This window comes from Camelus dromedarius, chromosome 30 (assembly GCF_036321535.1).
Source record: "Camelus dromedarius isolate mCamDro1 chromosome 30, mCamDro1.pat, whole genome shotgun sequence".
Taxonomy (NCBI): Eukaryota; Metazoa; Chordata; class Mammalia; order Artiodactyla; family Camelidae; genus Camelus; species Camelus dromedarius.
Window position 1 is genome coordinate 18331380 of NC_087465.1, and position 13976 is coordinate 18345355.

At 43.0% G+C, this 13976-nt stretch overlaps 1 protein-coding gene across 5 annotated transcripts in view; it reads right to left on the reverse strand.

The window, feature by feature from the left end:
- TPD52 (tumor protein D52) overlaps positions 1 to 13315 on the reverse strand; it is a 159095-nt gene extending 145780 nt beyond the window's left edge. For 2 of the 5 annotated variants that reach the window (XM_064480898.1, XM_064480896.1), the window contains exon 1: positions 13146 to 13295. In XM_064480898.1, the coding sequence (XP_064336968.1) occupies positions 13146 to 13164 (19 nt within the window). In that variant the 5' untranslated portion in view covers positions 13165 to 13295. Of the gene's footprint in view, positions 1 to 12663; positions 12838 to 13145 lie in introns of those variants that run through there. The other 3 variants (XM_031441431.2, XM_031441432.2, XM_010979396.3) reach the window with 3 other exon arrangements.
- Positions 13316 to 13976: the final 661 nt, after the last annotated feature.

The following is a 13976-nucleotide window of genomic DNA, read 5'->3' on the forward strand; positions in this document are numbered from 1 at the left end:
GATGTGATGAGCAGTAGCCACCCATTAAAAAATCACCCAGAAAGTCGACTGTAAGGTCAACAGACCTCACTCGTGGGGGAAATGGGGGGAAGGGGCTGCCACTCTGGAGGGAAAATCCTTTCTCAAGGGAATATTTGACAAATCCAGACGCTGCTTGAATCAACCCCACAGCCAGGGTGCTCCACCGCGAAAGCGAGCGCTCACACCAGCAGGTTCACCCTGAGAAACCGCTGGTTAAAAAGGACATCACAGCTTTACTGTGATTTGGCTCTAATGTCACCTCGAGGCTAAATTGCTTCCCTGGCCCTCACACCACCCAGAGACTGCCTCATGCTTTCATTTCGCAGATATTTAATAAGTACTTATTCTCCGCAAGGCTCTTCCCCATTAAAGTGAATTATTGCTGACAGACTTGAGCTCCTTGAAGGTCAGACTCTAGGCTAGCACTATTAAAATACATTTCGCATTAAAAGCATCTTAACTAAAACCACTGACATATACGGGAATGGCAAAACCAGTGACTCTCCCTTGCCTCGCTTTCTTCTCTCATTTTACAAACATGCACAAAGGTCAAACCAGCAGCCTCTCTGCGCTCAGAAACAAAAAACAGTACTCGAGACAGGCAAGCAAATCATCAACTTAATCTGAACTTCCCTTTAAAACCCGCCCTGGCTTCTCAAAAGAGCGGTCTCTCATTTTGGGTTTTCATCCCACGTTTGACCACCCTCACAGGCCCCGCATCCATGGCGCCTGCCCTCCCCCTCCTCCTCCACCTCATCCCAACCCGCAGAGCTCCAGTCTCTCAGCACTGTCCATGACCGGTCCTCATCACCAAAGCCAGGATCCACTTCTTCCCCTCAATGCACTCGGCCTCTTCAGAGCCTTTGAAAGTCAAATGCCCTTTTTCTTAACTTGCCCCTTCCCCTCCCAGCCCTGAAATGTCTCTACTCCATGCTCTGTCCTCTTTCTTCTGGGCCATCTCAGCAATTTAATAGCTTCAAATATCACATGTGCTAATATGTAAGTAATAAGCTAATCCTTAGTAGCTTCAAATTATCACGTTTCCCAAACCTTGCTGTCCTGCCCCGCTCCTTCTCACAGATCCACAGTCACCCCGGGCCCGTCCACAAGTATGTCCCACAAGGACCAGGTGGTGGCTTTAAAACGTGTGTACATTCACTGACACTCTTCCCACAAAAAGTAGAGTCCAATTCTCCTCTCCTTGCACGTGGGCTCGCCTTCATGACACACTTCTAACACATGAGGGGGAAGTGATGCCACGTGACTTCGAGGCTAGGTCATAAAAAGCCACACAGCTTCTGACTGCCTCTCCCTTAGGACCCACTGGTTAGGAGCCCTGGGGTAACAGGTAAGAAGCCCGGGCATCCTGGGGCTGTACGCTGTTGGATCAACGGCAAGGTCTCCAGCAAAACACAGTACTCAACGCAGGCAAGCAAATAACCATCCTCAAACAGGCCATGCTGTTTTCACCGGAGAGCATGCCGATCGAGTCAGGCGCCCGAGGCAGGTGCCCGAGGAGCCCCAGCTGCCGGCGTCTTCCCAGCACGGCTGCCCCTCATGAGAGTGAGTGAGCCTTTGGGGGAGCTGAGCCTCGTGCTTCAAGCCCCCCAGCAGAGCTGAGTAGAGCAGAGACAAGCTGCACCCCCCACCAAGCTCCCCCCAAATTACAGATCTGTGACCACAAGAGATGCTGTTGCTTTAAACCATTAGCTTTCTGGGTGGTTTTGATGCAGCTTTGGACAAACGGAACAGACCTCAAATATGACATACCCCAGATGAAATTCTCTCCTCCCTGCTCTTTTCTATTAGAAATGACACAAAAGCCCCTGTGTGCTCTTCTTTATCCCCAGATCCTCTCCCCCAACATCTGACCGATTGCACCCAGACCTCTCTCGGGAATCCAGCACCCCTGCCCCTGGTGTGGAACACTGCGATACCTGCTATGTGGTTTGCTAGTACTTTCTACTCAGTTGCCAGAATGTTATTCTGAAACTAAACTCTCAGCCGCCTACCACCTGCCTATCACCTGTAGAACACAGTCCTGATTCCTGACCCTAGCACACGAGGCTGCTCCTACACCCCTAGTGACCACCTTGAACTCCAGCCACAGGGGACTTCTACGGCTCAAGCAACTTTGTGAACTTTCATGCCTCTGCACCTTTGCACAGGCTGAAACTCCTTCCCAAATTCCCTTCCTCATCCTTCCCTCTCTCACCTCTTACCAAGACCCCTACGTAGCCTTCAAGTCCAAGTTCAAAGGCCACCTGCTATGAGAATCCTCCCTGGATGACCAGCCGACGCTGCTGGCTTCCTCCTCTGCCAGGTGTGCAGCCCTGACAGCCACTGCAGTGGCCAAGCTGGACACGCGCTTCTCCAGCCTGGCCTGAGAGCCCGAGGGCAGGCATCATATTATACTTGTCTCTAAATAAAGGAAATGTTTCATTTGAATTGGGAGCCACTGATTTAGCATTTTACAGAAATGCAAACATTCAGTTTAAGAATCAGCACCTATTGAGCCCCAGTGCTAGTCAGATTTTTACTTAATTTTCTCAGATTAAGTAGGCTGAGGTGTAACAGCCTCCAAGAGGTTGAGTGATTTATCCAGCGTCTTACAACTAGAAAATAAGGAAGCCAAATTTTGAACCCAGACATAATGTCAGGTCCCGCATTCTTTGCCCTGAACATTTACAATTAGCTCTGGTGCACAAGGACAGACACATGGCCAAATTCTTGTGTACACACACGCCCTGCCTAGCACTCTCACGTGGTAGCTACCACAGCATGGCGCCCTTCTGAACAACAGCTTTGAAAGGAAAAGGGAGATGATATAAAACTTTTACATAGTATAATATGTTGCACAAGGGCAAGAACTCTGCAGCCAAATATCTCAGGCTTAAAACCCAGCTCTGTCTGTGTCAAGCTGTGTGCCCCTGGAGAAGTTACTACCCTATTCCTTCATACCTTGCTTCTTCAGTTGTAAAGCGTAAAACATTGTGAGTGTGGCTCACAGGTTTGTCATAAAAGTTTTCAAAATGAAACATGAAAAGCATTGAAAATAGAACCCAGTCTACAGAAAGCACCCAGCAAAGGTGGTTGCTGCTGATATTAGTGGTAACAGTTGCATTTTGAAGTGACCCAGTGAAACCCCAGCTGGAAAACTTAAGTCATTATAATGCAGGGCTTGAGGCAGTTTCGATTCTAATTTTGTTTTAACTAGTTGGAAGGAAAACATTTCTAACATGTATGAAGTGTCCCCAGCCCTTTAAACTGTTTTGCAAACATAGTTGAATTTGTTCTTGGACGCCAGGTTACTTTCTTAGAGACAACAGGTGTGGGAAGCAGTTTTTGCCATGCTCTCCGCATCTAGCAGAGTATGGGGAGATCTTGATCACTCAGCTTCTGTTTCCTGAAGTTTAAAATGAAAATGATAGCAGTCCTACCACCCCGCAGCATTGAAAGACTAAAATGAAACAATATGAAGACAAATTAGTAAGAGTTCTGCAAAAGCCAGATGGAATCATCATTACCATCAACACCATCATCACCATTCTGACTGCTAATAAAGTCACATACCAAAAGTGGTACACTCAGTATACACCAAAACGGACAGTTGGTCACCACTTTGCTAAATGCTCCAGCGGCCAAAATGCTTGCGATTTTCCCTCTTTACGTAATTTTCGTTCTGGTTAACTAGTAGCAAATCCTTTCCACCACTGTCAACATCCCCCTTGCCCTTCTCAATTGCATTCAATGAAAACTTCTAAAACATATTGACATCCCTCCTAAGTTCAGGATACACTAGAACCAAAAAACAAAAAACTAACTTTGATAACACAGCATAGAAAACGTATTTATGAAAGTTATTTATTGAGCACCACATCCACCACCCTTTTGGAGAATAAAAACATAACCAACACTGTGTATTCTTCTATCTGTTAAGTGTATACACACACACTTACACCTACTTTGGAAGTGAAGTACCAATTTGGCTTCTATTTACAGACCAGATTTTCAGTGATTATAGATAAAACTCTAAGCACATTTGGAATATATATTCTTGTCTCCTTGCCAAATCACTATCTTTTCTTAATTCTTAACTTTTTGTATCTAATCCCTTCTGACTCTATGGATGCTAGAAATCTTTCTAATTTTTTTAAGTGTGTCAAAGTCAAAGTTTATTGTACTTTCACTTTCCTATCTTTTTTTTTATTAATAGACTTTATTTTTTAGAGCAGTTTCAGGTTCACAGCAGAACTGAGCAGAAAATAGAGTTTTGCCCATAGCCCTCCCCACCCACACATACATACACCCCTACCCTCAACACCCCTCAGCAGTGTGGCATATTTGGTACAATCGATGAACCAACATGGACACATTATTATCAACCAAAGTCCACAGTGTACATTAGGGTTCATTCTTGATGCTGTACATTCTATGGGTTTTGACAAATGCATAATGACATGCAGCCACCGCTATAAGTATACAGAATAATTTCATTGCCCTAAAAATCCCTTGTGCTCCATCTAAGGAAATCTTTCTAATTAATGTATGCACAACAGGATAAATATTTATGGAGAACACACAACATACACATCCGCTAAGAGCTGGGAACACAAATGTCAGGGCGGTCTCCTAGTGACACTTTACTTCTAGCCAAGTACACACCCTAGTGGGTTGTATAAACTATAATCTTCAGTCCTACGGCCCTACTGACTGCACTGGAAGGTCCTTTTCCACATCACAATGCCGCCAACAGATCTCAGAATACAATAGGTGAAGTTTAATCCTATTAAGTAAATTCTCAATCCAAAACTTTACAAGGTCCCGTTTTATATAATTTTAAAACTGAGTTTTACATTTGAATAGCTGTAACATGAGATGCACTCACCGTGCCTATAAGCCAAAGCATGTAAATTAATACCCTTGCCTAAAACCACTACTTTTAGCATTAATTACAAAAGCATCTAAAGAGAAGACACACAGACACAGAGAAGCAAGTACTGAAAGCTACTCAGAGCCATGTAAGTTACTCTAAAAACTGTCACAAGAAAATTAATCTTTATTAGTAAAAATAACATAAAACGATCCAACATAACCAATGAAAATAAAAATAGAAAAAATAAATCCTTGCCACTAAACACACAGATTTAATATGGACAGGAGGGTGGGGAGAGGGGAGGAGAAGGCAAAGATACACTGAGATCCCAACTGTAAGAAGTAAGTAACAAATAAACGCAAATGGCTAATATCATCTACAGCCTCTCTAGTAAATGGAGGAATTTTACAGGAAAAGAGATGGCATTTTTTTTTAACTGATAAGTTTTATCATTCTTTTCCTCCGCTCAGGGCAATGACATCTGTGCAGAAAAGGAAACGACCAAGAGTGAAAGGCAATTTAGAGAAAGGGAGAAAATATTTGCAAACCATGTATCTCATAAGGGCTTAGTATCCAGAACACATAAACAACTCCTACAACTTGACCAAAAAAATTAGTAATAATAATAATAATAATAATGCAGTCATAAAATGGGCAAAGACCTGAACAGACATTTCTCCAAAGAAGACATACCAATGGCCAACAAGCACACGAAAAGATGCTCGGCAGCATTAATCATCAGGAAAACGCAAATCCTAACCACAGTGAGAGAGTATCTCGGACCCGTTAGTAAGGGCCCTGTAAAAGACAGAAGACAGAAAGTGGAGCTGAGGATGTGGAGAAATCAGAACCCAGGCAGCCTACCCACCTCTTCAGTTTTTTGGCCCCCACAACCTTCCCTCTTCCCTTTAAAATAGAATGTAAAATGGTACAGCCACTCAGCCACTCTGGAAAACAGGAGAGAAGTTCACAAAAAAAAAAAAAAAAAAAAAAAAAAAATGGACTAGTATATGAACCAGCAACTTTATTTCTGGGTACTGAAGGGGTTCAGAACAAGTCTCTCCCAAATGAGCCACTGTGGCCTGTGGGCTATTTTGAGCTGAAGGCTCAATCAAGACCCAGCAGATTCAAGAAAAACTTTTACCTCTCCTTCCACTGCCTAAAAGCATTTAGATAGAGGGTCTGGTCCACGAAGGGAACTAACACGAGATACAGCTACCAAGAATACAGGCTGGGTGTGGTGGGCTGGGGGGCAGCCCGACTGGGCCTAGAGATCAAAGTCCTCTCTGGGTCCCATGTCCTGCGTGACATGGCAAACATGTTTACCAAACATTTGCTCTTCCCATCTTCCTGTGACTTGTCTTCCTCCCCTTTGAAGCCCCAGACCCCTCCCCACTCTCCTTAGCTCAGAATGTCATAAAAGCCTCAGCTGCCTGACAGCCTGTGGGTCTCATATTCCTGTAGGACTCCTGTATGAACCTAACTAAATTTGTTTTCCTCCTGTTAATATGTCCTATGTTAATTCGATTATTAGACCAGCCAAATAACCAAGAAAGCTAGAGGAAAAATTTTTCCTCCCCTACTCAAAAGGATGGAAAACAGGACTCAAAAGAGTATTTGCACACCCATTCTCACAGCAGACAAGAGGTGGAAGCAACCTAAATGCCCACTGAAGGATGAATAAAGAAAACAAAGGATGATAAATAAAAGGTGGTATATATAAACAATGGAATGCTATACAGCCTTAAAAAAGGAAGGAAATCCTACAACATGCACCAACATGGATGAACCTGGAAGATACTGTGCTAAGTGAAATACACCAGTCACAAAAAGATAAATACTGCATTTATTCCACTTTAATAATGTATCTAAAGTAATCAAACTCATAGATACAGAAAACAGAATGGTGGCTGCCAGGGGCTGTGGGGACAGAAAAATGTGTGTTGCTCAGTGGGTCTAGGGTTTCAGTCATTAAAATGAAAAAGCTGGAGAGATGTGTTATACAATAAGGTATGTAGAATTAATAATACTATCTTGTACACTGAAATATGACTAAGATGGTCAATTTTATGTTATGTGTTTTTTACTATAGTTTGTAAGAAAAGAGAATTATGTTTTCCTGTTATTTAGCAACAGGCATCAAAAGCCTAAACATATTCACACCCTTTGTCCTGTCTCAGGAAATTTATCCTAAAACAATTTATCATTTAAGAATTACAATAGCTAAAATGGAAATCAATCCAGATCCCAGCAAAGAAGCAGTTATATAAACATCAAATGGTGAAAGGATACAGTCATCAAAAAATATAGTTTAGAGATACTTTTTTCTAAATGATATGTCAAAAATTTTTTCATCTAATAGTATCCAAAACAGAATACAAAACCGTATATATAGTATGTACAGTATGACCATGATGAACATATACTGGGACATCCAATAAAGGAAAAAAAAAAACCAAGCTTTAATAAAAGAAAGAGAAAAGGGAAGGGGGAAGGGAGGTGGAGCACAGGGGAGGGAAGAAAGGTATACCAACTGAATTTCTGTTAAAGTTTCATTCAGACAAGTTGATTCTAATGTTCATTTGAAAATAAAATCCAGCAAGAGTAGCTAGAAAAAAAAAATCTAGCAATAAAAACAAAAATAGAGTGATCAGGGGAGACTAGCCCTTCCAGATAATTTTACATATTATGAAGCAACAATAATTTAAACAGTTTGGTTGCTATGGATGAACAGATAGATAAATGGGAAAGAAAGGAAACCAGAAATTTTGTACTGACAACAGTAGTATTTCAAATCAGTAAAGGAAAGAGCCATCCATCAGGAACAGTGTTGGACAACTGAGTAACCAACTGAGGGGTTGGCAGGGGGCAGTTTAAGATTCATAACTCACATTTTTTATCAAAATAAACTTCACATGGATGAAAGATTTGAATGTAAAAAATAAAAACATAAACTCCAAGTGAGAACAGCATTTCTAGGACAGACTGAAAAGCCAGAAGCTATACATGAAAACAGCCATCGATTAATATTTCTGCTTGGAAAAAAATCACTAGAAAGTCAAAAAAAGGAACAACAAACTAGGGAAAAGATACATTAGCAATTCATGTCATGGACAGAGGCCTACATTCCACAAATCAAGAAGAAAAAAGACAGATGAAACAATAGAACATTTGGCAAAGTATATGATCAGACACATCACAGAAAATGCAATCTAGATCTTAAACTATCAAAAGAAGGACAATCACCTTCATATAAAGAAAAATATATAATAAAACATACACTGAGAAGCCCTTTTCTCCCCTGCAAGATAAGCAGACGAGTAAGTGCGACAACACCCTGGCCGCCTGATGGAGGGAAGCAGGTGCTCCCACATTGCTGGTGGAGTGTAACTGGCACGACTTCTATGGAGCAGAATTTAGCGCTATCAAAACTGAACAGTCACATTCTTCTAAGAATTCTTCCTACACACATACTGGCAGATTGATCAAATAACCTGCATACAAATTTATTTGCTGAAGCTTTGTTTTAATAGCAAAATATCAGGGGAAACCTAAATGTCCATCCATAGGGAACAAGTTAAATAACAGCTCTTATGCTACATAACATGGTAAATCTACAAATAGACATCTACAAACAGCTATTAAAAATAACATATAACATTATGTGGAATGATCTCTCAAACAAACTCTACTTAAGTGAAGGAAGTTAGGTACTAAACAATTTGTGGGCTACAGTTTAAACAATATATCCACACATATATACATGCATATATATAGTATTTAAATCTAAGTGTACATAGATAAGTACATAAGTAGAATCTCTCTGGATGGATGGAGAAGAAACTGTTAACAGTGGTGACACTGCTATCCAAGGGAAATAGCCTAGGAGACAAGAATGAGAAGGAGATTGGTTGACATTCTGCAACCTTTTAGTCATTTTGAATGCTGTATGGTGTGCATGGTCACACTAGTCAAAATGATGTTGGAGAAGGGTATTTTTAAAATATACTGAGTTTAAATAGGGGGTGGGGGTGGGAGGCAAGATATAAAATGAAATATTCCATAAGAGATTATTCTGTGACTTGTTTCAAAGGATGGATCCATGGATGGGTATAAGCCAGTGTGTTAACAGTGATTTTCTAGGGTAGGATTATAGGGTAGGATTTATAGGTGATTGTGTTCTTTTTCTCCATCTATTTTCTCTGAGTTTCCTAAAATGAACAACTATTCTCAGCTACCAGGAAGTATTTTTAATTCAAACGTTTTTTAACTTCCACTAACCATTAAATCCCTTGATCCCTTGGACACTTTTCTAATAAAAATACACCGCTAAGATTATGGTTTCTGTACAGCTGGTACCCAACCGGTTTAAATGAAATTCGGGAGAGTCTCAGAAGAGAGATTTACAACAGTCAACAATGAAAACAGAGATAATTAATCCCACAAGGAAAATAAAGTAACGTTAGCCTATAACAAGAGGGCCACTAGCACAGAAGTCCAGGGGATTTGGGTGTTCTTTTCGGTTTGGAACCATGAGTGTAATTTGTTTTTATTGTGTACATAGATTATTCTGTTTTGATATCTGGCTGAAAGATCATAACCACTCCTACCACTCAGCTCTTCCCCCAGGGACCAGGCGGACTGCTGCATAAAAATAAATGAAGGAAGTGCTCGTGAACTAACAAAGACATTAGCACCATACAGCAAGCTAGACTTGACCAGAGAAACCAAGGACCTGGGGCGGGTGGAAGCCGACCCTCAAAATTGTCATCCATTCATCTCTACATTTGTTTTACCTGTAAATCAGCAACAGCTCACCTTTTGTTTATGTCAATAGCATAATTACCATGCTGAAATTAGACTAAAGTATAGTGACACTCTTTTCTTGCAGCTTTCCCCACTCCCCAGTTTTTCTGGCTCCAGCAGCCTTCCCTCACCCCCTTAAATTAAAGCTTCAGTGTTGCTGTTGGTGGTGGTGGTGGTGGTTTAACTCAAACAAAGGTAAAATGCTTAGTGGCTAGGTGACTGTCACTTCAATATAATGATGCTAAACTCACATAAGAGAGTACTCGGGTATAATTATCTAGTCAGCCCCATAAGAGGCAGACAGGAGGTTTTTGACACAATGTTTTCTCTAGGTAGCAGGTCACACTGCACTTTCAAAGTGGAAAATACAGCACACGTGAAGTGTGCTGTGCTGGGCTGAACCGCAGACACTCCTGAGAGGCGCTTCGCAGTTTAAGGTATATTTTAAATCATCTGATGTTGACTGCTCTCAATACGAGCAGAGTAGTGTATACAATGCCTGAGCACAGGAGAGCATGGGAAAACAGTAGAATCTCAGCCCCCTACTGAAAAGCATTCATAATGCATGGCTGAAAACACAGGAAAATTGTTCATTTTAAATCTTTATAGCTCTGTTAAACAAAATTGGTAGCAAACGATAGATTTTGACAACTTCACATAATTAGGAATGTATAAGGAGACAATTTAATAGAGACACGCATTTAAGACAAGACACAGGGCATTTAATTTTGCATTTAAATTAAATTCAATTTGTTTAAGGGACAAACACAACAAACTCCATGAATATTTTTTTAAAAGTAAGTTAAACAAATCCTAAATGTTCTCATTTGGTTTTAGATACTTTGGAAAAATCACAATTCAAGCGACAATTACAGAGTTTTTATTAACCTTATCTCAGCCAGTATGCTTTGCTCGTGAACCTGCAGGTTTACAGTCCCAGGTTCCACGTCGGACTCACATAGTCTCACTATGGACTCACTGAACACTGAGCCATCCACTCTACTCGTTCAAAGACCTAACAGGTAAACTTACCCTCTAAGCCCAGCACAGCCTTCTTAGCAACCTTCTCCTCCCAACCAGAGTTCTGCTTCCTTAAAACACAGAGAAAAAGAAGAGGAGGAAGTGGGAAGCAGTTACCAACTTAGAGGGACATCAGAGGTTCCAGGAGCTGGAAGGCACTTGCCCTTGGGCACTTTGCCCTTTCCTCGGAGGCAGTCAGCACACATTTCTGAACACCTACTATGTGCGGTAGGAACAGAAAGATGAAAAGGCAAAAGAGACAGGCCGAAGGAACCAAAAGGACAAGGAAAGGCCACGTGGTTGTAACACAGCAAAGCTGCGCCAGCAGCCAGCTGACCTTGCTCCAGGCAGGAGGCTCGTCTTTCGTTCAGAGCCCAGTCTCCAAACTCCCCACTTTTAAGAGGATGAATTTCCCTCAACCTTCTGGAATAACAACTAAAGGCAAGGACTAACATGACCAACAAATATCCTGACCAAAGAAAACATCTGAAAACTAGAGACAGAAAAAGACTCCTCGGGGGAGGGTACAGCTCAGTGGTAGAGCACATGCCTAGCATGCACAAGGTCCTGGGTTCAATCCTCAGTACCTCCATTTAAAAAATAAATTAAAATAAGTTAATCTAATTACCTTCTCCCCCAAAAACAAAAATGCTTTAAAAAAAAGAAAAAGACTCCTCTTGTTAAACCAAAGAATTTATCAAATATTATCTTAGACAGACATACACAAAAAGCAGTCCTACAAGAACCACATAAAGGACATCAGGAAACTGGAATATCACAGAAGTACGAATGACTTGCGATTCTTACCAGCTAAGCTAGAATACAAAATCTAATACAATCAGTCACTCCATTCACCTGATTCAAACACAGCTATTTCATCTACTTTGACAGGTACCACAGCTATGTATGCTAAAAACATCACTACATGAAATATGACAAAGTAAGTCATATACAAATATGCATGTTCACACGTTTCCCACCCTCACTGCCCCCATTAAAATCCAGACAGAATAATGCTGGCCTACTTGGTGGCCCCTAGGCCTTCTCCTAACAATATGTATAAAGACCTGTGAGGAGGTTTCTGACTCAAACATTTAAATGTCTACCACGTGCAAATCACCAGGTTACCCAACTGTGAACAAAAATGAAGTATATGCCTCTCCCATAAAGAAGTATAAAATCCAGACAGTGTGTGTGCAAGTGTAAAGATACATACATGACGTATTATACACATACTACATATTACATATTGTATAAAATGTTTATAATATAAGCGTTCATATGTTAGGCTTGAGATTAATTTGAAAGGTGATAAGGAAGGGTTGGAAGGCTCCAAAGATTCTATCTTATAACTCATCAAAAGTAAAATACAAAATAGTACATATGGACTCTGGTTTCATTTAAATGAAAACTCGTACGTATGAAGGTAAATATTGTAGGATAATAAGCAAAAAGAAAAAAAAACCTGTTGTGTTACGATTCAAAATAAGAATAATTCCCATCCCCACTTTCTAAATTTACCTTAGTATTTTTACCTCAGTATTGTTACCTTTTTAGCGTTTACATAGCTTTTAAAAAGGGTGCCATGAATCTGACAGTTACTGGGTTATTATCAGCAAAGAGCTCTAGGATGTAGCAATAATCTGAATCTGAAAACCTTGCCCTACCACTGCCACATCGCTTTTAAACAATGAGTGTACTGGGGGCAATTCTACTTGAGATACTATTTTCAGAAACAAGTGTATTCAAAGCCAGAGTAATCAGACTAAGGGTTTTGTGTCGGCGGATGCCACCTTGATAGGTAAAAGAGGATCCTTACTATGAAAAGCCGCCCCCTCCCCTCCAAATAAACCCATAGGCACTACTCCACAATCGGGGGATGTTAAATGCTTGCATGCAAAACCATCGCCACGGGTTCAAACGCCACCAATATTCCTTACCACGTTAACCAGAAGAGGGCAAAAGTCTTAATACGCGGGTGGGGAGGATTTCACGTTCCCATCTTCAGGGGTGAGATGACCCCTCGGTTCCTCAGTTTCCACGGGTTACAAGGGCCAGCTGAACAGGACCCCCTTCACGCGGCTTCCTCCCAAAGCGCATCGCGATCCGCAGCCCCGGCTCCGCGAGCCTGGCGCCAGCCCTCCGCCGCCTCCCAGAACCTTCTCTCTCTTTCTTTTTCTTCTGCTGCGTCTCTCTCTCACCCACTCGCACGCGCGCGCGGCCCCATCCGCCCTCTCCGGCCGCGGGAGCAGCTCCCTGCAGCTCGGGCCCCACCAGGACCCCGGATCCGGATTCGGATCCGGGAGACGCAACTTGCGGCGCGGGCACGGAAGGTTCTGCACCTGCTCGGGCGCCAGGCCGCACGCCGCCCCGCGCCGCGCCCGACCGCGCCCCGGCCCCGCGCGGGACCCCGCGCCCTCACCTTGCTCGCCGCGGTCCATGTCTCCCGCCCTCCGGCCGCCCGTCCCCGCTCGGCTCAGCCCGCCCGCGCGCCGCGCTCCTCCTGGCCTCCGCCGGCGGCTCCCTGGAAGTCCCCTCCCCCGGAGGCGTCGGGCGCGGCGGCGCCGCCCGCGCGCCGTGGGGAGCGCTTTCTCGGGGCGTCACCCAACCACCTGACCCCGCCGGCCGGTGCGGGAGGACCGGCGGGAGGACGAGTGGGCGGGCGGCGCTGGGAGGGCCGGGCCGGGCCGGGCCGGCCGGCCGAGCTCAGGCAGGAACTCGCCCCGGAGGAGGGCAGAGGGGACGGCGGGACTTCGCATCACCCTGGAGGCTGCTTGGGGACCGGGATGGCGGGGGCGTTCCACCCTCAAGTTATTTATCACAGCCAAAGTTTCCTCGGGGGCACTGGAGATGTCCTTTCTCTGCCTCCGCGAGCACTCGCTCTTATGTACTCACTGAGTGGAAAACACAGGAAGGTTATTTCGAAATGCCAGTGGCTCTTTTCTCTTCATGTCTCTTTTCCTGTTCTCCTACCACTGAAATAATACCCTAGGTTGTCTGCAAGACTAGGTCCAAAACAAGCAAAGAGGCAAAAATTGCAAAGAAAACATCTCTCGAAAAATGATGTAGTCCTGTCTTCACAGAAAGTGGGGTTTTTGGTGACAAATTAGTAAGATTTTCATGTAGTAATAGCTGTTTTGAGTGCAGAGTTAAGGACGACGCTCTGAAATGAAGTAAATGAAATACTGGAAACCAAAGGGTAGAATTATCAACAGGGACCTTTGGAAAATATATTTGGATATATATATATATT